Raw genomic sequence first — 26,580 nt, forward strand, 5'->3', positions numbered from 1 at the left:
CAAGGGAGAATTACACTTTTGGAAGAAATTAGCATGTTATCATCACCAATCTTGAAGCAGGTAGAGCTTCCATACTCCTTAATCTTCCTCCGATCTGCTTTATTGAGAGACTTCTTTCGCTGCGGGCAATTCATTGTGTAATGATACTGAAAATCACTATTCCCCATGTATTTGTCAGGATCAAGCAGCTACAGTCTCCGTCCCAGATCCATTTTCTGTCTCAATTCTCGAAGTGGCTAAAACTGCAACCATCAGAAACTCCATCTTGGTACTGGAATCTGTGTTTAATATTTTGTCAACCTCTGAAATCTGCCACCATGGAATCCCTCCATTCTTTTTTTTTACTGCAGAGTTGTCTGTATTAGATAGGAAAGTAGCTGGAAATGACAATCTTCCCAAATAAGTTTTAGGGCAGCTCTTGACTGTATGTCAGAGAATTGAACCGCCGCCAATACCAAGAGTCTTGCGACACGAGAAATGCATGCACAATCTAATAACTTCAACAGCAATACAGGCCCCCAAAGCCTGTCCGCCTGGTATTCTGCATCTGAAATTGTCAGCAGCATCATTGTCAGCAGTATGCATCATTTGAGAAAAAGTACACTAAAACTTCTTATCCAGCAACAAATCACCAAAGTTTAATGTTCATCTCCTGCGACCATGTCAGTTTCACTAATTGCACGCTGAGGAAGAATTTAGTCTGAAGCTAACCTGCACCTTAAAATAGGTTTATTTCCAAGACAGCAAGGCAAAAGAGTCTCCTCAGTGTTCCAGCTGTCCCCATTTATGTTCTTTTGCATATAACCAATTAATGTCCCCATTTAGAAGTGACCAATACCCATCACCTGTATAACAATGCAACTGCCTTAACACTGTAATTGCCATTAAACCTTTCCAATGTTGTATTTTAGGGCCCAATCAACTAAATAGAAGAACAGATATTAACTGTGGGATGAATTGAAAGGGGCCGCTCCGAAAAGATAACCAGAGCACAGCCTAAAAAAAATGAAGAGGAACGGAAACTTAAAAACATTAAATCAAAATGTGAAAACTGGAGTCGATGAAACATTAACCTTTCCAATGTAATTGTAACAAAGTGATTGCCACTGGACCTTAACAATGTAATTAATAAGACATTGACATGCAGGGTCAACTGGTTTGGATGCACTCTGTCAACTCTGCTTGTTTATCCAAATTCCCAAAAGTCACCCAGCAGCAACATATCACAACTGCCATTTATGTAGCTGTTTAGTTACATATTAATTTATCTCATCTGCACAGGACAGGTCCATGTGCTGTAGCATCAATGTTGTCAAGGAGGGCAAAAGTAATAGACTTCAGGTAACCTGAACGCTATTTTGTAGTTCACAAAGTTGATTGTTGATCCATTTCAGGTACCAGTATGATACATCTTGCTTCAGTTAAAATAATCTATCCTTACTCAGCTCTCAATTTTGAAAAGGTAAAATGTAGTAAAATATAAAGAAATAAGCAACAACTAATTTATTTGAAATGTTTATCTACTTGGTTTATTTACATGTTATAGTTTTAAAAGAAGCCAAATATTGTAACACACATTGTAAACTGAAGCCTTATATCAACCGTATAAACAACAATCTAAAAACATTGATCTCATATTTGCAGACGAAATACTTCAAAGCAGGATATTTTCACTGTTAAATAAGGATATTAGGGAGCCTCTGAGTAGACAGACGGCGAGCTGAGTAAAATATTGCACACTGATGTTTTCCAAATGACTTGGAATGTCTTTATTTCATGAACATTTTAATCGGAAATAAAGGTGACACCTTGTTCAATAGGACACGGTCTGCTTCACCATTCTACCAAATCAGAGAAATAACATCCCTTTAAAATTGCCATTTAATTGCATTGGATCTCATAGCGAACAGTTTAAAATGACAATTATATAGTAAATATATAAACAATAACTTTATTTGATTAATTTCTCATGAATTCCTCAGCATCCTGCATGGATTAAGCACTTGACCTTGAAATTTCAACTCCTCCCATTCACTTCTTCCCCAACAAGAGTTCTCAGATCAGTAGTTGTACATTTCAAAATATTGCCCATTAATACAATTATAAAAATAGACAAAGTGTTTGACTATATTGGGAAGTGAAAGGAAAGGGGTACCTAAGATTTTCATTTGAATGGTGGAATGGCATGATGCTTTTCAACAATAACGGGAGTAATTTAAAATGATCACTTAGTGATAAACATGCATTGAATGAATCGGCAATCCCTTTTACTCCCGGCTTGATTTTCTTTTCTATTGAAGTCCTTAAGTTAAAATACCTCCACTAATTCTCTCACATGCCATGCATAAACAACATTGCTTCTGACATTGATAAGACAACAATACAGAAGCTAGGTGATTCTTAGACTCAGAACCACAGTTTGGAAACCTTTCAATATATTCAAGTCATTGGGCAAATAAGATTCAGCGACCCTGGTGGATAAAGCACATTTTTACATCTGTGCTAATTTCTGTGGATTTCTCATGGTGTTAAAACCACTATTTTTTAAAAATTCCTTCACAGGATGTGACCGTTACTGGCTAGGCCAGCATTAATTGCCCATCCTTGACTGTCCTTGAACAAGTTACTTGCTAGGAAATTTCAGAGGGAATTTAGAAGTCAACCACATTGCTGTGGGTCTAGAGTCACACAGAGTCATAGAGTTTTACAGCACAACAAGAGCCCCATCGGCCTATTGGGTCTGCGCCAGCCATCAAGCACCCATCGATTCTAATCCCATTTTCCAGCATTTGGTCTGTGGCCTTATATGCTATGGTGTTTCAAGTGCTCATCTAAATGCTTCTTAAATGATTGTGAGGGTTCCTGCATCCAGCACCCTTTCAGACAGTGAATTCTAGATTCCCACCTCTGTGTGAAGAAGATTTTTCTTCAAATCCCCTCAATCTCCTGCCCTTTACTTTAAGTCAATGCCTCCTGATTATTGGCCTGTAATGAGATTTTTCCGCACTTCCTTCTTGAATAATGGTACCACATTAACTGTCCTCCAGTCTTCTGGCACCTCTCCTCTGGCCAGATTTGGAATGTGTCAAAGCACCGAAATCTCCTCCCTTGCCTCACAAGGCAACCTGGGATATATCTCACCTGCGCTTGGGGATTTATCCACTTTACACATGATAAAACCTCAAACACCTCCTCCCTCTCGATGTTAATCTGTTCAACTATATCACAGTCCCCCTCCCTGCTTTCTATATCTACATCACCCTTCTCCAAAGTGAACACAGATGCAAAATACTCATTTAATACCTCACCTATGTCTTTCGGCTCCACACAGATTCCTACATGCAGGCTAGACCAGGTAAGGATGGCATATTTCCTTCTGCTAAAGGAAATTAACCGAACCAGATGGGTCTTTTCTAGAATTGACAGTGACTTCATAGTCATCCTTAGACTTTAATTCCAGATTTTTTTTTAATTCATCTGCCATGATGGGATTCGCACTAGGTGTTAACCAGGGTCTGAGTTAGTAGTCCAGTGACAATACCACTTATGCCACCACCTTCCCCAACATCATGTAATAGGCACGTATCCAGGGTAGCAACATTCATGCAGCATTCATAATTGTGGGTACCAAAGGTTAAACATACAATATTTGATCTTCCAAAGTTAAACACTTTTCTTATGATATATGAGGTGCAGGTGGGTCTGGAAATACTAGTTCATGAATCACAAAAAGCTAGTATGCAGGTTCAGCAAGTAGTTAAGAAAGATAATACAGGTGAAGCATCCCTTATCTGAAATTCCGAAAACCGAAAAATTCCAAAATCTGCACCTTTTTTCAAGTATGTCGCACATGCTCAGTTCCCAACAGTGCAGTTCCCAATGTTCATCGCATACGCCGTTCCCCACACGCGTCATATATGCGGATTTCCCCACGCACACCGCACCTGCGCAGTATATTCTGAAAACCAAAAAATTCTGAAATCCGATACATACTTCGGCCCCAAGCATTTCGGATAAGGGATTTTCTTCTTTTCTTTTTGAATTTAGAGTACCCAATTATTTTATTTTCCAATTAAGGGGCAATTTAGCGTGGCCAATCCACCTAACCTGCACATCTTTGGGTTGTGGGGGTGAAACTCATGTAGATATGGAGAGAATGTGCAAACTCCACACAGACAGTGACCCAGGGCCGGGATTCGAACACGGGTCCTCAGCGCCACAGTCCCAATGCTATCCACTGCGCCACATGCCTCCCCGATAAGGGATTTTCAACCTGTAGAATGTTACTGTTCATTGCAAGGGGAATTGAATAGAAAAGTAGGGAGGTTATGCTTCAGTTCCTTATTTACGGAAGGATGTAAATGTATTGGAAGCAGTTCAGAGAAGGTTTACCAGGCTAATACCTGGAATGGGTGGGTAATTTAATGAGGAAAAGTTGGACAGGCTAGGATTGTATCTGCTGCAGTTTTGAAGAGTAAGAAGTGACTTGATTGAAACATACAAGATCCAGAGGGGTATTATTGACTGGTTGGATGTGGAGATGATGTTTCCCCTTATGGGAGGCTCTAGAATGAGGGGTCACTGTTTAAAAATAAAGGGTCACCCACTGAGATGAGGAAAAAGGTTTTCACTCAGAGGGTCTTCTCTTCCTGAAGAGGTAGTGGAAGCAGTCTGTGGCCATCTAAAATGGCCACCCGCAAAGGATAATGGGAATTGTGGTCAGGTTGGAACACAGATGATACACAGCTCATGCGTATTGTGCAAAGGAAACCAGACCTATCCATAAACTTGCACCTGCTAAAGGTCAATCACCGATCTTCCCAGGACAATGGGACTCAGATTGAAAAATAACAGTAGTAACAGACTCGGGAGCGCCTATTCACCTTATTTGTAAGTGCATACGTGCCTTGGACAATAACAACCAGGACCTGCCCAGCTATCAAGGTGCCCGCATCTAATTGGCCAGAATCGATTAGGGTAATCAAAACCCTATTGGTCCATTAGATCCCAAGTTGGGAACGCCCAAAGAGCACGAAAGATCAGAGGATAAGAGGAACCACGCGACCAACGCTCGCTCTCTTTTGGCACCGGCCTCTGCCCCACCAACTGTAGCACCTAAGAACCAGCCAAGTGCAAGTACCCGCGATCGCAACCAGAACGAGCCTCAGCCCAGAAGCAACTGACAACTTCCAGCCGCAACATGTGGGGAAGCAGATAAAGGCCTTATCTAACCTGCACAGAGCCAGTCACTTGAAAGTTCAGTATAGGTCATTTAAGCTGTTAGGTATAGTTTAATGTGTAGCAGCATGTAGATTATTAAGTATAAAACCAATCCTATGTCTAAAAATAAACAATAATTGAACTAATATACTGGTTGTGTGGTCATTTGTCCAATACACGGAACATACTTGCGTCTTGTGGTACTAATAAAGATAGAGGTCCAACAAGTCTTTTAATATTTTTAAGGCAGAGAGGTGGATAGATGCTTGGTAAGCAAGGGGGTGATAGATTATCAGGGATAGATGGGATATAGATTTGAAGTTACTATCAGATCAGCCATGAGCTTATTAAATGGCGGTGCAGGTTTGAGAGGTTGAATGGCCTACTCCAGCTCCTCGTTTCATACGCCAATTTGATGCAAGTAATATGCCCACAGTGAAAATTATTCCTCAAGATACTTTGTCTTACAAAATAACAATCCAATGGCAAACATACTCACCAATCTTTGATTAATTTTTACTCCAAATGTCTTATTAGATGTCCAATTTAATAACTGATAATGCAGCCAATCAGCATCTAGAAGAGAAAACCAAAAAATTAGGAAACCAAATATGCTGTCAAATAGCTTTTAGAAAGTGTAAAGTTAGTCTGTAGACTTCCTACACTAACAATTTGCACTGTGTGTAGTTTTACTTTATCATTAACAAATTCTTTGAAGACAAAAAAGAACAATTCTTGAAGAACTGACGGACACAAATTTCCTTCCTTCAGGCACATCACCAAACAAATAGTTATAAACATGATTTCTATATGAGATTGTATAGAAATACATATGACAGTATATAAAGCAGTAAAAGATATTCCATTTACATAAATTCACGATAATTTTAATGTACCATCTTGCTGATTTGCTGCGATATTCAAACCCATATTCAGGACTTTTGGGAGGAAACAGGAGCACCCGGAGGAAACCCACGCAGACACAGGCGGAACGTGCAGATTCCCATCAGAGACTCTTTACCTTTGCGATTTCTCAACTCTAGTCACACAGATTCTATGCCTTCTAACCCAATATTGGTTCTTGCTATCGATTCAAATTAATTTCTTACTAACAATGCCATCCCACCCCCTCTGCCCATCTGCGTGTCCTTTAGATAGGACACATATCCTTGGATACAGGAGGGAGATAGAGAACCTGGTGGAGTGGTGTAACAACAACAATCTCTCCCTCAATGACAGCAAAACTAAAGAGCTGGTCATTGACTTCAGGAAGCAAAGTACTGTACACACCCGTCAGCATCAACGGGGCCGAGGTGGAGATAGACATAGAATAGAACAGTACAGCACAGAACAGGCCCTTCGGCCCTCGATGTTGTGCCGAGCAATGATCACCCTACTCAAACCCACGTATCCACCCTATATCCGTAACCCAACAACCCCCCCCCCCCTTAACCTTACTTTTTAGGACACTACGGGCAATTTAGCATGGCCAATCCACCTAACCCGCACATCTTTGGACTGTGGGAGGAAACCGGAGCACCCGGAGGAAACCCACGCACACACGGGGAGGACGTGCAGACTCCGCACAGACAGTGATCCATCCGGGAATCGAACCTGGGACCCTGGAGCTGTGAAGCATTTATGTTAACCACCATGCTACCGTGCTGCCCCTAATGGTTAGCAGTTTCAAATTCCGAGGGGTGCACATCACCAAAAATCTGTCCTGGTCCACTCACATCGACGCTATCACCAAGAAAGCACAGGAAACTAAGGAAATTCGGCATGTCCACATTAACCGTTACCAACTTTTACAGATGCACCATAGAAAGCATCCTATCGGGCTGCATCACAGCCTGGTATGGCAACTCCTCGGCCCAGGACCACAAGGAACTTCAGAGAGTCGTGAATACCACCCAGTCCATCACACGAACCAGCCTCCCATCCATGGACTCCATCTACACCTCCCACTGCCGGGGGAAAGCGGGCAGCATAATCAAGCATCCCTCCCACCCGGCTTATTCACTTTTCCAACTTCTTCCATTGGGCAGGAGATACAGAAGTCTGAGAACACGCACGAACAGACTCAAAAACAGCTTCTTCCCCCACTGTCACCAGACTCCTAAATGACCCTCTTATTGACTGACCTCATTAACACTACACCCTGTATGCTTCATCCGATGCCAATGCTTATGTAGTTACATTGTATATCCTGTGTTGCCCTATTATGTATTTTCTTGAATTTTGTTTAATTCCCTTTTCTTCTCATGTACTGAATGATCTGTTGAGCTGCTTGCAGAAAAATACTTTTCACTGTACCTCGGTATACGTGACAATAAACAAATCCAATCCAATATATGAACATAAGAACTAGGAGCAGGGGTAGGCCATCTGGACCTTGAGCTTGCTCCACCATTCAATAAGATATTTTGTGGACTCCACCCGCACACCATAACCTTTTATTCTTTTACTGTTCAAAAATCTACCTACCTTTGCCTTAAAAACATTTAACGAGGCAGCCTCAACTGCTTCACTGGGCAGGGAATTCCACAGATTCACAACTCTTTGGATGACTATGTTCCTCCTAAACTCAGTCCTAAATTTGCTCCCCCTTATTTTGAGGCTATGCCCCCTAGTTCTAGTTTCACCCGCCAGTGGAAACAACCTCTCTGCTTCTATCCTATCTATTCCCTTCATAATTTTACATGTTTCTATAATGTCTCTCTTCCCCTCCCCCCCAACAATTCTTCTAAATTTCAATGAGTCTAGTCCCAGTCTCTCCTCATAAACTAATCTTCTCAACTCCAGAATCAACCTAGTGAATCTCCTCTGCATGCCCTCCAATGCCAGTACATCCTTTCTCAAGTAAGGAGACCAAAACTGTACACAATACTCCAGGTGTGTCCTCACCAGCACACTGCACAGTTGCAACATAACATCCCTGCTTTTAAACTCCATCTCTCTAGCAACAAAGGGCAAAATTCAATTTGCCTTCTTAATTACTTGCTGAACCTGCAAACCAATTTTTTTTTTTTTGCGACTCATGCACAAGGACCTATATCATCTCTCACCTAGGTCCTTCTGCACAGCAATATACTGCAATTTTTTACCATTTAAATAATAGTCCATTTTGCTGTTACTCCTGCCAAAATGGATGACCTCACATTTACCAACATTGTACTCCATTCTCTAGTTTACCACTAATCTTTGTCACCTTGTATGCCTTTTCTTTCAATTTGATACCCTCCTTTATATTCTCAGATATCCATGGCTCATTATCCTTTTTCCGACAGTCCTTCTTTTTCACTGGTATACTTTTTCTGAGCACTATGAATAATCTCTTTGAAAGTCCTTTACTGCTCCTCAATTGTCCCACCACAAAGCCTTTACTCCCAATCTACCCTAGCCAACTCCTCCCTCATCCCATTGTAGTCTCCTTTGTTTAAATACAAGACATTGATATTAGATTTTACCTTCTCACACTGCATCTGTATTTTAAATTCAACCATGCTATGATCGCTCCTTCCGAGAGGATCCCTAAGTATGAGATCATTAATTATTCCTGTCGCATTACACAGGAAAAAACTAAGATAGCTTGCTCCCTTGTAGGTTCCGCTATATACTGTTTGAGGAAACTATTGTGGATACATTCTATGAGCTCCTCCTCAAGGCTGCCCTGACCGACCTGGCTTCATCAATCGACATGTAGATTAAAATCTCCCATAATTCATAAAATCCACAGTGCAAGAGGCCATTCAGCCCATTGAGTCTGCACCATCCCTTGGAAAGAGCACCCTACCCAAGCCCACACCTCACCCTATCCCCATAACCCTATATAATCTTTTGGCCACTAAGAGGCAATTTAGCATGGCCAATCTACCTAACCTGCATTTTTTTGGACCTAACCAATCCACCTAACCTGCACAGTGCCATATCATTTTTACATGCATCTGTTATTTCTTTGTTTATTGCCTGTCATACCATGATGTTATTATTTGGCAGCCTATAGACTATGTCTACCAGTGACCTTTTCTGCTCACTATTTCTAATTTCCACCTAAATAGATTCAGCCTTTTTCTCCATAAAACCTATATCATCTCTCACTACCGCCCTAATGACATCCTTAACTATCAGTGCTACACCCCCTCCCTTACCTTCCTGTCTGTCCATCCGAATAGTCTGTTATCCCTGGATATTTTACTCCCAGTCGTGACCGTCCTGCAACCATGCCTCTGTAATGGCCACTAAATCATACTCATTTGCGATGATTTGTGCCATCAACTCATTAATCTTGTTTTGAATGCTACGATCATTCAGGTAAAGTGCCTTTATGGTAATTTTTATACCTTTGTTTTGAATGCTATCACCTCCATTAATAACATCTCCCGAATTCTTCTTCCCTTTATCATTTGTCATGACTTTCCATTTAGTCAAACCCACCTTCCCACATGCTAACCTGCTGCTTTGCTTCCCATCAATCATTTTACTTCCCACTGTGTTACCCTTCCCTCCCCCACCTGCTAGTTTAAAGTGCTTGAGACCACCCTATATATCCTTTCCTCCAGAACACTGGTCCCAGATCGGTTCAGGTGAAAACCGTCCCAACGGTACAGATCCCTCCAGTTCCAATACCGATGCCGATGCCCCATGAAATGAAACCCCTCCTTCCCGCACCACTCCTTTAGACATGGGTTTACTTCCCTAATTTTCTCATCCCTATGCCAATTCACACGTCAGTCGCATATTAATCTAGAGATTATGACCCTGGAGGACTTGTTTTTTAAAATTTAGTTCCTAGTGCCTGATAATCCTCCAACAGGTCCTCTTTCCTAGTCTTGCCTATGCTGTTTGTCCAAACGTGGACCACAAAAACTGGATCCTCCCCCCCTCCCTCTACAATATCCTTTCAAGCCAGTCGAAGATGTCCCTCACCCTGGCACCGGGCAGGCGACATACCATGCGGATCCCAGTCCTGATCCCCTTGCAACCACGCCTGATGCCCACATCGTACCCGCCAATTTCAATGTGCACAACAAGTTCATTTACCAGGTTTCGTATTCTGCATGCATTTAGGTACAACATCCTGAGTCCTGCATTGATCCCCCACTTCTCAGAGTTGTCCCTTTTTTGCTGTGCCTGAAGTTAGATTGATTCCTGCCACTTTCTATACACTGTTCTAATGTGTATTCTGAAAACTTTTGCTAACCTCTCTTCAGCCCTCGGCCACTTTAACCAGTTAATTAATGTGCACTCCCACCTTTTCCTCTAACTTTGATTTTCTAATTTTCCATACAACTGAACCCTCCACCTCACTAGTTGTCTTGTGCCTTGTGGATAGGCTTTGAAGAGTCAAGAAGTGAGTTACTTGTTGCAGGATGCCTAGCTTCTGGCCTGTTCATGTAGCCACAGTGGTTATATGACTTGTCCAGTTCAGTTTCTGGTCAATAATAATCCCCAGATGTTGATAGTGGGTAATGATAATGCCATTGAATGTCAAGAGGCAGTGGTTAGATTCTCTCTTGTCCAAGATGGCCATTGCCTGGCACTTGTGGTGTGAATGTTACTTGCCACTTGTCAGCTGAAGCCTGGATATTGTCCAGGTTTTGCTGCATTTGGACATGGACTGCTTCAGTATGCGAGTCACAAAAAGTGCTGAACATCGGGCAATCATCAGTGAGCATCTTATGATGGAAATTCGGGCATTTCGATCAAATGCTGCCTTGATGTCAAGGGCAGTCACTCTTCCCTCACCTCTGGAATTCGGCTGTTCATGTATGAAACAAGACTGTAATAAAGTAAGGAGCTGAGCGGCCCTGGCAGAACCCAGACTGAGCACCAGTGAGCAGGTTATTACTAAGCAGGTTTTGCAGCTGTTCATGACCCCCTGTCATCACTTTACTCATGTTCGAGAATAGACTGATGGCAGTAATTGGCCGGGTTGAATTTGTTCTGGTTCTTCTGTACAGGACATATGTGGGAAACTTTCCACATTGCCAGGAAGAGGCAAGTGTTATAGCTGTACTGGAGCAACTTGGCTAGGGGCACAGCAAGTTCTGGAGCACACAGTACTGTTCCTGGAATATTGTCAAGACCCAAAACCTTTGCTGTATCCAGTGCCTTCAGCCTTTCCTTGATATTACATGGAGTGAATCAAATCAGCTGAAGACTGACATTGTGATTCAGGGGACCTTTGGATGAGACCAAGATGGATCATTCACTCAAAAGATTGTTGTGAATGTTTCAGCCTGATCTTTTGCAAAGATGTTCTGGGCCCCTCATCATTGAGGATGGGGGTATTGTGAAGCCTCCTCCTCCAGTAGTTGTTTAATAGTCCACCACCATCCATGATTTGACATGGCAGGACTGCAGAGCTTAGGTCTGATCCGTTGGTATGAGATTGCTCAACTCTGTCTATTAGTTGCTGCTTGGCATGCACCTAATCCTGTGTTGTAGCTTCACTAGGTTGACACATCATTTATAGGTATGGCTTGTTTTGCTCCTACCATGCCCCCCCCCCCCGCACTCTCCATTTAACCAGGGTTGATCCCTGGCTTGGTAGCAATGGTAGAGTGGAGGATATGCCAGGTCATGAGGTGAGAGAATGTGGTTGAGTACTGTTCTGCTGCTGGCTCACACAGCCTCAGAATGCCCAGTCTTGAGTTGTGAGATCTGTTCAAAGTCTATCCCATTTAGCATAGTGGTAGTGCTGCAAAACACGATGGAGGTGTTGCTCTTTTACCTGAACCACAAGACGCGAGTCTGTTTCTTGTATTGGACAAATGACCACACAACCAGTGTGTTAGTTCAATTACTGTTTCTTATTAAGCACAGGCTTGGTGCTATGTGTAATAATCTACATGCAGCTACTTATTAAACTACACCTAACAACTAAAATGACTTTTATTTAACTTCCAAGTGACCGACTCTGCAGGTTAGAGAAGGCCTTTATCTGGATCCTCACGTGTGTCGACTGGAAGTCTTCAGGTTCGTCTCGGCTGCGGCTCGTCCTTCAGGTAGTGACCGTGGGTCCTTGAACTTGGCTGGTCGAGGTGCTGCAGTTGGTAGGGGCAGAGGCAGGTCCCAAAAGAGACAGAAATCACATTGTCTTTTAACTGGCGTGAGTTTTCCCCGCCCCTTTTGTGGGTAGTTTCTGGGTCACTGTCAATCAATTCCTCAGGGCTCCACCCTCTGATTGATCACATCCAATCAGGGGAAGCCACATCACGTTTGGGGTGGGCACTCAGTGGGCAATCCTGGGAGGGCTCCGAGCAGGAGCTTGGTGCCGTCTAGTCGAGAAGATGATGCGATTGACCTGATGGTCCCATTGTTACTTTCATCACCCTGAATGAGGTGTGAATTCCTGCATACTTCGGGGCTGCGGTTTGCAAAGAGACAAGCTTCTGTGTCCCAAACCTGGCCACAATTCCCATAATTCTTTGCGGGCAGCCATTTTAGATGGCCACAGAGGATATTCTCAATATAAATCTCTACAGTGCCATTCGGTCCATCGAGTCTGCACCAACCCTTGGAAAGAGCAACCGACCTTGGTCCCACCCCCATAACCCAGTAACCACACAGAACCCTTTGGACACAAAGAAGCAATTTAGCATGGCCAATCCACCTAACCTGCACATCTTTCGACTGTGGTAGGAAAGCGGAGCACCTGGAGGAAACCCATGCAGACACTTGCAAACTCCACACAGATAGTCACCCGAGGCTAGAACTGAATCCATATCCCTGGCGCTGTGATGCAGCAGTGCTAACCACTGTGCCACCATGCCGCTTTGTCTCCACAAAGACTGTGGGGTGGTCACTTCTACTGAAACTGTCATGGACAGATGCATCTCCGGCAGGTAGGCTGGTGAGGATGAGGTCAGGTATGATTTTCACTCTTGTTGGTTCCCTCACCATTTCCCCTACAGGTGGGGTGGTGGTGGTAGCGTAGCAGTATAGTCACTGAAGTAGTCTATCAGAAACTCAGGATAATACTCTGGGGACCCAAGTTCAAATCCCACCATGGCAGATTACAAAATTTGAATTCAATAGAGCATCTGGAGATAAAAGTCTCACCATGACTATGAAATCATTGTTGATTGTCATAAAAACCCATCTGGTTTACTATGCCCTTTAGGAAAGGAAATTTGCCATCCATCTTTGGTGTGGCCTACATGTGACTCCAGACCCACAGCAATGTGGTTGACTCTAAACTGCCCTAGAAAACCACTTGGTTCAAGAGCAATAAATGCTGACCCAGCCAGCTACGCCCACGTCCCATAAATGAATTTCAAGAAGAACCAGTCTAGCAGCTATGTTCTATAAGACCAGTCTAGCAGCTATGTTCTATAAGACCAGTCTAGCAGCTATGTTCTATAAGACTTGGTCTGTGGTGATACTGCTGAGTCATTCTTGGTGATGGACATTGAAATCCAAGTATATTTTGCACCTTTGCCCCCCTCAGTGCTTCCTCAAAGTGGTGTTCAATGTGGAGCACTGATTCATCAGCTGAGAGGGGCCGGTATGTGGTAATCAGCAAGAGGTTTCCTTGCCCTCGGTGACCTGGTGCCACGAGACTTCATGGGTTTGAATCAATGTTGAGCACTCACAGGGCAACTCCCTCCCAACTGTATACCACTGTGTCCTAACCAAAGCACAATGAGCCGATGCCACAGTTTGCCTAAAGTTTACAGATGGTTAAAATAGTGTAGTTAAACCAGAAACCTTAAAACTGAAATAAGCCAATGAACTAAAAGCAGAAACAAATTCATTATTTAAGCACAGATAATCCAATCTAATGCAATTTAAATCTTCTCAGATGGTAAAATGTATTATTAATGTATAATTTTAATGACTGCAGTTCATGCAGTTTATTTACACACAATAAACTCAGGAGGTGAAGAGAAAAAAAAATCAACGCAACAATTTTTCTTTTTCCTCACATCCCTCCCTAATCAATACTGCAGGATGGGAATTTAACCAAATAACTATGATTTCCAAGTGCATACAGATAAATACTCTTGAAACTGCACAAGCATTTTGAATCTTTTTAGTTCAATTTCAGACAAAGCGAGTGGGCTTCATTGAACAACTGATTTGTCTGGTTGCACAAGAATTGATTACACTATTTTCCACTCAAAACAAATCAGTCATGTCTTTAATGAAACTAAGGTACTTCTCAAAGGTGTTTTCTTTTAAATGTAACTGTTATTAATGAAAAGCAAAAAACTCAGGCAAATAGAACATAGAACATAGAACAGTACAGCACAGAACAGGCCCTTCGGCCCTCAATGTTGTGCCGAGCCATGATCACCCTACTCAAACCCACGTATCCACCCTATACCCGTAACCCAACAACCCCCCCCTTAACCTTACTTTTTATTAGGACACTACGGGCAATTTAGCATGGCCAATCCACCTAACCCGCACATCTTTGGACTGTGGGAGGAAACCGGAGCACCCGGAGGAAACCCACGCACACAGGGGGAGGACGTGCAGACTCCACACAGACAGTGACCCAGCCGGGAATCGAACCTGGGACCCTGGAGCTGTGAAGCATTTATGCTAACCACCATGCTACCCTGCTGCACCTATATACTATGAAATTTGCATGAAAACATAAGATTGTTGAAAAAAGACATTGCCGAAGCTGTACATCTTCGCTCATCATGACAATTCACAAGAATACCAAATGTAAAGGTAACAACAATAGTTCTGTCCGACAAAACATGGCAGGAATTTCCGTTTCTGAGACTAAGTTTTGCCGGCGATGCAGAATTTGTGGACTTTCACAACAGCAAAACTGGTGCCGAACCTGGATTGGATTCAACAACTGTGAAGGGGCTAGCACCGGAGCCATGTGGAACACAATCGATTCCAATAAAAAATGGTGCAGGATTCGCCAGGTCCGTGATTGACACTCGGGAGGCTGACAAGCTGCAGTCGCAAATACACATTACAATCCCCCCACACACACTTATCCCAACCAACAAGACGGCACTGGTTGTGCTGGAGAGCACCCATGAGTTAGTTGGGACCAGAGGGCACCTCGGGGGAAACCTATACATGCCATGGGCCTGAGTGGGCTGTTAGCGGTGTGTGCCGCTGCATGGCTGCCTTTCCAGCTGCAGCAATAGTGATCCATGCCTCCCCCCCCCTTTCCCGGCCCCCACAGCCCACCTCCTGGCCACACCCTGCTACTCTTTCCACCCACCCCCCTCCACCCCCGGCCCGGCAAGCCGCACAACTGTCAGCAAACTATGGTGATGTTGGACACTTGCCACACACCCCCACACCCCCTCTCTCACAGCAGCCAAGCACCAGTTTCACGATTTTTAAAAGCAGAAGTGAACCGCGCCATCGGGAACTTGGCCCATCGGAAGCGGAGCATCACAGAGGCCCTGGAGAATAACAGGTCTGCCCTTTAATGACATGCAAATGGTGTTTACCGTACGTGCGGTCCAGACCGTATTGATTCCGCTGTCGAGGTGACAGGGAATTGCGAGTCAAATCGGCGCCCGCAGCGATTTTAGCGTCAAAACCTATTCTCCGCCCAATTGCGTTTTGCGATTTCAGCGTCAGCCATCGGAGAATCCCGGCCAAGATGTTGTGCTATCACAACAGATCAGTGACTGAATGAAAGGTTAATATTTCATATATTCCACATGCGACAGACACATCTACCTACATCCCCAGCTTGATCTAAATTACAGATCTCAAAAAGGATTGCAACAAGATGACAAGTGGAATATGGTCCTGAGATAGAAAAATATATATTGGATTTTGTGTTTGTAGCCCTGATAAATTTTCTACTCCAATTCAAAGTTTATTAAAAACAAGATGGAAGAAAAATCGCACCTACTTAGCAATACTGCTCTCTCAATATCTTTTCCTCGATTACAAAGTCCTGGCTTCAAATCACCCTGTTTAACGTTGCTTCACTTATTCCTCAAAGCCTGTTTTTGTCAGTTTACGTCGCTATTTTCGATCTTATATTGTCTGCACTCGGTTCCAGCCCTTGCCTGCTGTCCCACTGCATTCTAGGCCAGCCATCAGAGGCCGCAGCCGCATGGAGAAAGCAATGCCTGAATCTGGGAGGAGGAATTACCTAAAGATTTTCAGGAATGCAACCACAACTTTAAGTGAGCACTTACGGTACTGCAATGAAGTTTCTTCCTCTGAACTTAGCTTGTGTTGTCCTTCTAAGCCACAAATAAGTAATACCCCATTGTTTTCCTCTTCCTGTTGAAATCAAGCCTCCTCAGTCACTTTATTGCAGTGTTAATGTAAGCCTATTTGTGACACTAATAAAGATTATTGTTACTATCAGGGTCTTACATTTGTTTTTAGGAGCTTAAAATTGTAGAATACGTTACATTTGTTTTAAGAGCTTAAAATTGTAGAATACTTTACAATCTTTCAAACACAAACTTGCTATTGACTCCTAATTTTGTATATGGAGTCTTAAAATTTGAACTTTGGATTTAAAGACAATGACCAAAATACTTTTTACAACAAAAAGTCCACCCATCAGTCGATTTAAGAGATGCATGACCAGGACAGACCAAATGAAAAGAGTTATGACGTTTTCATTGTGATACTTGAGGCAATTGAATTTATTTCTTTGTTCTCATGGTGTGCACAGGCACACATCAACAGCTTCTTCATTCAAAGTTTAAAATTAGAATTTGGTTCCCACCACTTAGGCTGAAGTTGATTTTTTTATGTCACCCCTAGCCAGTGACGATGCAGCAAAAGTAACAAAAGCAATAAACTATTTCCAACAAAGTACATGTGCACTTGATGCCGTAAGTGCATTTTATATTTTTATGGGAACACAGTCTCTCAAATGGATAATGGCTGTTGCTACTAATTTACATTAGAAATCAACTGAGGCATGAAAATCTGTTTTAATGCATAAAGCTACATTGCTTTAATTTACTTTGTCCATCGATGAGTCCCATGACAGAAAGGGAGGCTTAAAAGATATGCACTCTGAACTGAAATTCCTGAATACGTCTTGGTGAAAGTTTGAAATTTACAACATGGTTGAAATTGTTCTCATAATAATCTTTCGTATTTAGCACAGTGGGCTAAATAGCGAGCTTGCAATACAGAACAATGCCAGCAGCGCGGGTTGAATTCCCGTACCGGCCTCCCCAAACAGGCACCGAGACTAGGGGCTTTTCACAGTAACTTCATTGAAGCCTACTTGTGACAATAAGTTGTTATTATTATTGTTATTGTCACAAGTAGGCTTACATTAGCACTGCAATGAAGTCACTGTGAAAATCCCCTAGTTGCCACACTCCGGCACCTGTTCAGGTACACTAAGGGAGAATTCAGAATGACCAATTCACCTAACAGCACGTCTTTCGGAATTTGTGGGAGGAAACCGGAGCACCCGGAGGAAACCCACTCAGACAATGGGAGAACATGCGGATTCTGCACAGACAGTGACCCAAGCCAGGAATCGAACCTGGGACCCTGGTGCTGTGAAGCAACACTGTGCTACCGAGCTGCCCTGTTGGTGAACAAGCTATATGAACAAACCCTAATAAACCACAAATTGTGCTGCTATAGAATAACAGTAAGATAATTTTCCCTATTATCTTTGTTATGCTGTAGCCTTTAACTAAAGTGATGAGAAAGGATTTATACTAAAAAACAGCAAAAGCAGCACAAACATAAAATATAATCAGCAAGTGAGACGTATGCGACTAACTACAAAATACAACATTTATAAGCCTACTGTGAATTTATAGAATGACATAAAAGCAACAGTATAACTTCAAAAAAAGTAAATACAAAATACAGCAAAAACAGAATTTCTGAAACAAAAAAAAACAAAGGCTGGAAACCCAAAGCTGGTCTGTTACCATCTGTACAGAGCAGAGAAGTTTTAAAATTTAGGTGCAGGATCTGTAAAAAAATCTTCTGCCTCTTATTTTTCATTCCTAAAAGGGTCCAGTTGCCAATTTGCAATTCTTTCTGTTCTCTATAAATGTCAACTGATCGTCTATGCGTTTCCAAAATGATGTGACCATCAATTCATTCAAAGACACGAGTGAAGTAAACTGTGGCGTTAATCGACTTACAACTGAGCCTGCCTGCAACTAACTGAACTGAAGGCAGGCTCATAAGACCGCAGCACTTTATACTTCCTGCTAGGGATGGAGCCAAGGGCGGAGCCCTGTACATGCTCCTCATCTCCCCCTGTGGGCAGAGCCACGCAACGGCTCACAGATGGAGCCCACAGGGGCACAGTAATATACAGTGTGGATTTATGTTATACATTCACCACACAAAACTTTGTACTTTTATTTCACTGTGACTCAGGGGTCACGTGAGTAATTTCTGAGCACTGTCAAGAAAGACTTGCTCTTTCCATTGTCAGAGGAGAGAATCCAAATATGCGTTATTTGTGTATTTCAAAAGATAGCGTGATTAGCTCACGCCTACAAAGTTACCTTAGCCGTTGTCTCATGGTCCAAATGATTATGTTTAGCATACTGTTTCCAACAGTTGAATCTCAGATGTTTGTCTTAATGTCTTACTAATCGCACAGGAGCTGGTCTTTCACATTCCTCAGGAGATTATTGTCTCTGGTGGAGTCTTCACAGACTCAGCATCCCCATCCCTATAAAATGTAGATTGCATAGTAATGCAAATTCTTCAGCCATTTTTGGCTGTAATTTCCAGTCACCCTTTCCAGCCTACTTTTAAAAAGTTTGTTCTTAAAAGTCTTCAAGTCCAAGTTCCCAGTTAGTGGATTAAAAAGCACTATTTGGAATAAGGAGCATCTTAAAGACACTTTCCACTCTAACACAACATAAATTAAATCTTCCCTTGAACTCCTCGGCTCCAAAGAGAACAATACTTATTTCTCTAATTGCTGTATATACTATACACAAAATCGTGCACATGATGCACACTTCCTGTCAATATTTAAAATCAGAAAACTGTCAGCATGTTACATTTACAGATTAATTAATTAAATAACTCAATGTTTTCACATTGCAGACAGTGCAGAGAAGGTTCACTTGGTTCATTCCCAGAATGAAGGGGCTGTCTTAAGGAAAGCTTGTTACTGGTGAGTCTATACCTTCGTGTTTATTAATAATAATAATCTTTATTGTCACAAGTAGGCTTACATTAACACTGCAATGAAGTAACTGTGAAAAGCCACGAGTCGCCACTGTTCAGGTACACAGAGGGAGATTCAGAATGTTCAAATTACCCATCAGCGCGTCTTTCGGAACCTGTGGGAGGAAACCGGAGAACCCAGAGGAAACCCACCCAGACACGGGGAGAATGTGCAGACTCCTCACAGACAGTGACCCAAGCGAGAATTGAACCTGGGACCCTGGCGCTGTGAAGCAACAATGCTATCTACTGCACTACCGTACTTCCCAAGAGGTGGTGTACATGTACCCACCGAACCATCTTCAAAAGACTGAGGTTTCAACAGAATATTTTTACCTCAGTTGGACAGGCCTTTAAATCATATCTGAATGGGGTGGGGGGAATACGGCATGATGGCGTAGTGGTTAGCACTGCTGTCTCACGGCACCGCGGACCCGGGTTCGATCCTGGCCCCGGGTCACTGTTGTGTGGAGTCTGCGCATTCTCTCCGTGTCTGCGTGGGTCTCAACCCCACAACCCAAATATGTGCAGGTTCGGTGGATTGGGCATGCTAAATTGCCCCTTAATTGAAAAAAAAATGAATTGGGTACTCTAGATTTTAAAAAATCTTATCTGGACATTATTAGTACATGTAGTTTGCAGAATTTTCCAGCATATAATCTGCACATCAGCATGCGCAAGGATGGGTCTCCACACCAAATTACTGAAAGTTTTGTTGTATTTTTCCAAACAATTGAAATAGACTGGAAAATTAATTCTCAAGGTGTATTAACTGTTATTCTGCAGTATGTTCAGACAGTGCTGATAGCAAATATTTTTAAATTAATAATTAGAGAAGAAAAATAATCTATAAAATATTTTTCTCTCAAGGATTGGAATAGTTTTCTAATGTAAACCATCTCGGACTTGGACGAATTATTGTATTCTTTCTCATTGGCTGTTGTCCACGTCAGTCACAGCAATCCATCCACAAATGCTGTTAATTCCCCCAATTTGTATTCCAAAAGCTCCTTGATCTGAGGGCCATCCAAATGCTCCCAAACCGAAAGACTTCTCGAATGGTCCAAGCACTCAACTGGTGAAGTGCCTTTTTAAAAGATGTTATTCTTTTCTCAGTTACAAAGCTAACGTGCAGAGGTGAAGTGCATTTGACACATAATCACTATTGTAACGTTGTGAGATTGCACTTGCCTGTTTCTATCCTTGTCACTCCAATCATAGTAAGAGTATCATCACCTTCTCTATACATTCCCACACTGTTAACTCTGCTGGACGCCAAGGATTTATTCTTGATCCCTGCTATTCTCATTTAAATGCTACCTCTCAGTGACATTCGAGAAGACAGTATTAGGTTTTACATTCAATAAGACAGTATTAGGTTTTACAGAGATAGCAATATCCTACAGCCTCACAACTCTGTAGGATCTCCACACTACTTCAGTTCTAGCTGCTTGTAGCAAATCCAAATGTAATTACTCCACCACTGCCTGTACCTTCAGCTGCTGAAATCCGAAGTTCTGGAATTCAAGCCATAACTTCTCCGCCTCTCTTCCCTCCTTTAAGATGTTCCTTAAAACCGACCTCTTTGACCATGCGCTTGGTCACTTGCCCAACTATCTCCTGATGGATTGACAAGCTATTTTTCTTTATTATGCTCCTGTGCAGCACCTTGGGATGTTTATGTTAGAGCAGCTGCACAAAGTTGATGTTGAAGTGGTTGCCTTTTGCGGATATTACTTCTTGAAGACTAAAGTCACGATGGGTAGCTCCCACGAAAAAGCCATCAAGCTTCAGAGCCACCCCGAGGCATATTCAAAGTCTGAAGATAGGGTGAAAATAATTTACAGATCTTGTAGTAGGAGTGCTGGCTGTGGGGAATACTATTTTTTGGTGAGAAATAAAATTAGAAAGATTAAGCAACAGCAGCCAAAGGCATTGCATCACACTGGAAATAAAGACGTATGAAAGCTTGGGAGCATCTCAGGCTTAACAGGGCAGCCAGATAGTGACAACTATATACCATCAGGCCAGATAAACAACAAAATGAATCAAACCTTTTCCTGACAGCTACCATCAAGAACTGACCTGGCAGAAGGGGAGGTATAAATTTCAACGCTGAACAAACATTGGTAAATTCAGTTATTTACAATTCTGCAAGCTACAGCTATGAGGGAAGAGACAGCAGGGTCAACAGATCTACCTGGTGGCACAGCTGGACCCCATGGTGTGGCAGGGAGCCTTGACAACTCCCTGATCAGATTAATACAGCAAATTCTGTGAAATAGTTACCCTACAGATGTGAGAATTAAGTGTGCATTTTAACCTTTCAAATTTTATACAAAATGGTTACATAGCTGTTTTCAATACAACATGAAATAAAAGAAAATAGATACACCACATATACACACATATATATATATATATATATATATATATACATACACACAAAATATTTCAAATGTCGTCATTTGAATTGTACAGCATGCAGTGCTTAATGTTGTTAAAATACAAAGCTCCTTGCAGAAACATGAATATCATACATCATAAAACATTACCACTGAATGTATCACAGTATTGTACATCCCCATTTGAACCACAAGAATGATGTATCTGAATTCTCAATTGTTTCACCTGCATTTGCCGGAAAATTTGTTGGTTGTTCACGCTCAAGGGCTTATACCACTCGAGTGGAATAAATATAGTTTCTCATATAGTTATTTCTGAGTCTGGTAATTTAATGTTTATGGGGGCCCATTTTGATGGACCAAATGGCCATTTCTTATTCCTGACTTAAGTTTCAATTTCCCCAAAGTTCTGCAATGCATTACAACGCATTCATAAATGATTGAAGTGTTTTAAATTGCTGCTTATCATGCCAACTGTCGACAATGGACTGCCACACTCCACTACACAAAATAATTGCTCCTCACCATCCATCTATTAGTATCAAACATTAAAAAAACAATTCTTTCAAGCCATACTGTTTCGCATCACACATTAGTTCATTACCACAACAGTGAATTCACTTTCATGAAATACCACAATTCAATTATGTATCAGTGAACACCCAAAAGAATTCTGCCACGACAAGTACAAAAACATTAAAAGCAATTGTGTTATATCAACATGTCAAAAAATTGCTTTAAAAACATTGAACATGTGCACTTAAGATGTATACTTCAGGTTTTGAACATTTTTTAAAAATTGAATTTTTCAAAAATAAAAAGCCTAAAATCCTGCCGTCAAATCTAAAGAGACTTGCACATGTATTTAGCATTCTACATGAAAATTTTGACTATATTAATCCATTGCAATTCAGTAATCCTAGAGTGGCATAATATTAGAAATGACCCTGGTTCCCTGGGATCATAACTCCATGCCTCATTATAGCTTGGTCCATAAAAGCTGACGGCCAGAGGTCAGATGAGAATGATTGCCTTAACATAAAGGCAGCATTTGGCAAATGTGTGATATTAAGGAAACCTTGTACAACTGAAGTCAATGGAAATCAGGAGGAAAGATTTCCACCAGCCAGTCATAATTAGCACAAAGCAAGATATTGTGTTGTTGGAGAGAACTGCAGGAGTTCCTTAGGGCACAGTCCCACATACAACCATCTTCAGCTGCTTCAAAAATGACGTTCCCTCCATCATAAAGGTAAGAAGTGGGGATGTTCAGTGATTATTTCAGTGTTCAATCCTATTCATAGCTCCTTAAATAATGAAGCAATCCTTACCTGCATGCAGGAAGACTTGGACAATATTCAGGTTTGGGTGATAGGTGGCAGGTTTGTCTTACATATGTGCTGGGCAATGACCATCTCCAACAAGATAGAATATGGCCATCTCCCTTTGCATCCATCAGCATTAAACAAGAATATAAGAAATAGAACCAGGAGTAGGCCACACAGCCCATTGAGATGCTCCGCCATTCAAGACAATCATGGCTGATCTTGAGCTTCAACTCCATTTTCCTGCCAGCTCCTAAGACACCAAAAACCTGTCTATCTCAACCTTGAATATATTTAACGATGGAGCACCCTCTGGGGCAGTGAACTCCAAAGATGCACATTTCTTTGAGTGAAGCAATTTCTCTTTGTCCTAAAATGATCAGCTCCTTATCCTGCGACTGTGTCCCTGTGTGCTGGATTCCCTGACCAGTGGGACTCAGCTTCCACCCTAGCAAGCCTCTTCTGAATTTTGTCGGTTTCAATGAGATTACCTCTCAATCTTCTAAACTCCAGGGAATATAGACCCAATTTACTCAGCTGCTTAGCATAGCAAGTGCCCTTATTCCAGGGACCAACATAGCGAACCTTCATTGTACTGCCTCCAATGCAAGAATATCCTTTTCATTATACTTTCACAGGATATAGGCCAGTATTTATTGTCCAGTCCTAATTGCCCTAGAGGAAGTGCGATAAGCCACCTTCTTGAACTGTTGCAGTCCATATGGTGTAAGTACACCCACAGCGCAGTTAGGAAGGGAGGTCCAGCATTGTGACCAATTGTGATTGTGATCACAGGATTGCAGCTTGTGTCCTGCCCGAAGCTTATCTTTCCACCTAGCTTGGTATAATCAGAAAACTTAAATGCATTTCTTTGTTGCTTCATCAAAGTAATTTTTATAGATTGTAAATAGTTAATTCTTGTGGTATTCCACTATTTAGTGCCTACCAACTTGAAAATAGCTTGCTTATGCCCACCCTCTGTTTTATCTCCATTAATCAATAATTTTTATGTTTTATTTTATTTCATTTTATTTTGGGTTTTTAAAAAATATATAATTAGAGTCCCCGATTATTTCTTTCCAATTAAGGGGAAATTTAATGTGGCCAATCCACCTACCCTACATATCTTTGGATTATGGAGGTGAGACCCACGCAACACGGGGAGAATGTGTAAACTCCACACAGACAGTAACCCGGGTCCTTGGCGCTGTGAGGCAGCAGTGCTAACCACTGTGCTGCCCTTCCATTAATCAATCATCTATCCACACTAATATATTACCCGCAATTCCAGCAGGCCTCACCTTGCCTATTAACCTTTGTGTGGCACCTTATCAAATGTCTTTTAGAAATTCAGGTATACTCTATCTATTGGCTCTCCTTTATCTACTCTAGTACTTAGATCCTCAAAAAAAACTATAATAAATTTGTCAAACAAGATTTCCCTTGGGTAAAACCAGGTTGACTTGTTCTAATCATGCTGAGATAAGTGTAATACTAAGACCTCCTTGATAAGATTCCAGCATTTTCCCAACAACTGATGTTAGACTATCAGACCTTAGTTCACTGTTTTTTCACTCCCTCCTTTCTTAAAAGCAGTATAAAATTTGCCAACTTCCAATCTAATAGGACCATTCCAAAATTTAAGGAATTTGGGAAAATCATAGCTAGCATATCCACCATCTTGCAGCTGTCCCTTGTAGAACCCGAGGGCGTAGGCTGTCAAGTCCCCAGGGATTTGACAGAGTTTAGTTCCTCAAACAATTCAATTCACCATTTTATACAAAGGATATGGAGGCGCTGGAGTGAGTACCGGGAAGATTTACCAAGCTGATACGAGAAATAGGTATGTATACATTTTGTAAAAGATCGACAGGCAGCATCTCTTTTCTCTTGAAAAAAAAGATAAAGCTGAGGGGCAACCTAATAGATGTTTTTAAAATCATGAAAGATTTTGATAAGATAGATCCAGGTTGAGCACCCTTATTCGAAATGCTTGGGGCCGATTCCTTAATGTTTTGAATTTTGGAATATCTGTATAGGTATAGCTTTGAAACATGGATAGCTAGCAGATCTTGGGTGAACACCATGGGCGGGATTCTCCAATAATGGGGCTATGTCCCCACTTCAGCATCAAAACGTGGGAGAATCACTCTGGACTTTCCTGAAGAAAGTCCAGAGTGATTCTCCTACCCGAAAGGGGCTAGCAGGACCCCGGAGTAGTCGTCGCAGCTCCGGCTGCCGATACAGGGCCCTGCATTTCCGGTTGGGGGTCGGCACATGAGCACGGCAGCGGCCACCCCACGCGACATGGCAGACCCACACCGCAGACTAGCACCAAAGAGATAGCCGCCCCCCCGCCCCCCCCGGGATCGCATGCGCCTGCAGATCAGTGGCCCCCTATTGATTGCCTGGCTGGCTGTGAGGCCCGCCCAATGAAGGGTTCTTCCCCTCCCCCCCCCCCCCCCCCCCCCTCACCACAAACCAGGGAGGCCGCGGACTGAGTCCGGAGCCGCCATGCCAAGTTCCCGATGGGTGGGACCATGAGAGACCCACGCCGCGGGAACTCGGCCAGTTACACTTGGAGAATCGCCGCGGGGGCCTCCGGCAATGGCCCCCGACCGCGTAGACCACACACGCGATTCTCCGGTGACCTGGGAATTGCGGGAGCAGCGTCACGCTGGATTTTAGCACCAATGCCGATTTCCCGCGTCGATCGCCATTTCGACGCAGAGGCTCGGCGAATCCTGACCCATGGTATTTCAGGAATTCAGGAGAAATGTCTTCACTCAGAGTGCTGAAAATGTGAAACTCACCATCAGAGACTGGTTGAATGTTGCATTTAAGGGGAAATTAAAAAGCACTTGAGGGAGAAGGAATAGAGGGTTGCGATATGGTAGATTTAAATGAGAAAAGAGACGACTCGAGTGGAGCAGAAAGAATGACCCGTTTCTGTGCTGTATATCCCATGTAATCCCCTCTAAAGCATCTCCAACACAATTTCTCTGATAATAATTTTCTTAATTTCCTCACTTTTTAGCTCCTAGGTTATCATCTGTTTCTCATGAGGAACGTGTGTCTTCTACTGTGAAGACAGACACAAAATATTTGCTCAATGCCTCTGCCGTTTCCTCATTCCCAATGATAATTTCTCCTGTCTCTGCTTCTAAGGGACCAAGGTTTATCTCAGCTACTCTCCTTCTTTTTCATATACTTAAAAGCTCTTCCAATCTTTTTATATTTCTGGCATATTCTGTTTTTTCCCTTTTTTAATCAACTTTTGGTGACCATTTGCTGGTTTCTAAAACACTCCCAATCCTCAGATTTCTACTGATTGTGCAACAGTGTAAGCCCCTTCTTTTAACCTAATACTACCCATAACTTCCTGAGTGACATACAAATGGCTCTTTCTTGCTGGGTTTTTGTTTTTCAATGGAATGTATTTTGATTGAACATTTTGAATTGTTTCAGTTCATTTACTTCCATACCTTTTAGTC

General features: G+C 42.3%; 1 protein-coding gene across 1 annotated transcript in view; it reads right to left on the bottom strand.

Moving 5' to 3' along the window:
* The window catches only part of tbc1d5 (TBC1 domain family, member 5), a 604,945-nt gene that overhangs the window by 484,415 nt on the left and 93,950 nt on the right, over window positions 1-26,580 (bottom strand). Inside the window, exon 3 of the mRNA XM_038797832.1 lies at window positions 5,720-5,796. Coding sequence (XP_038653760.1) covers window positions 5,720-5,796 — 77 coding nt within the window. The remainder of the gene's footprint in view (window positions 1-5,719; window positions 5,797-26,580) is intronic.

Source organism: Scyliorhinus canicula, chromosome 5, assembly GCF_902713615.1.
Source record: "Scyliorhinus canicula chromosome 5, sScyCan1.1, whole genome shotgun sequence".
In the NCBI taxonomy this organism is placed as follows: Eukaryota; Metazoa; Chordata; class Chondrichthyes; order Carcharhiniformes; family Scyliorhinidae; genus Scyliorhinus; species Scyliorhinus canicula.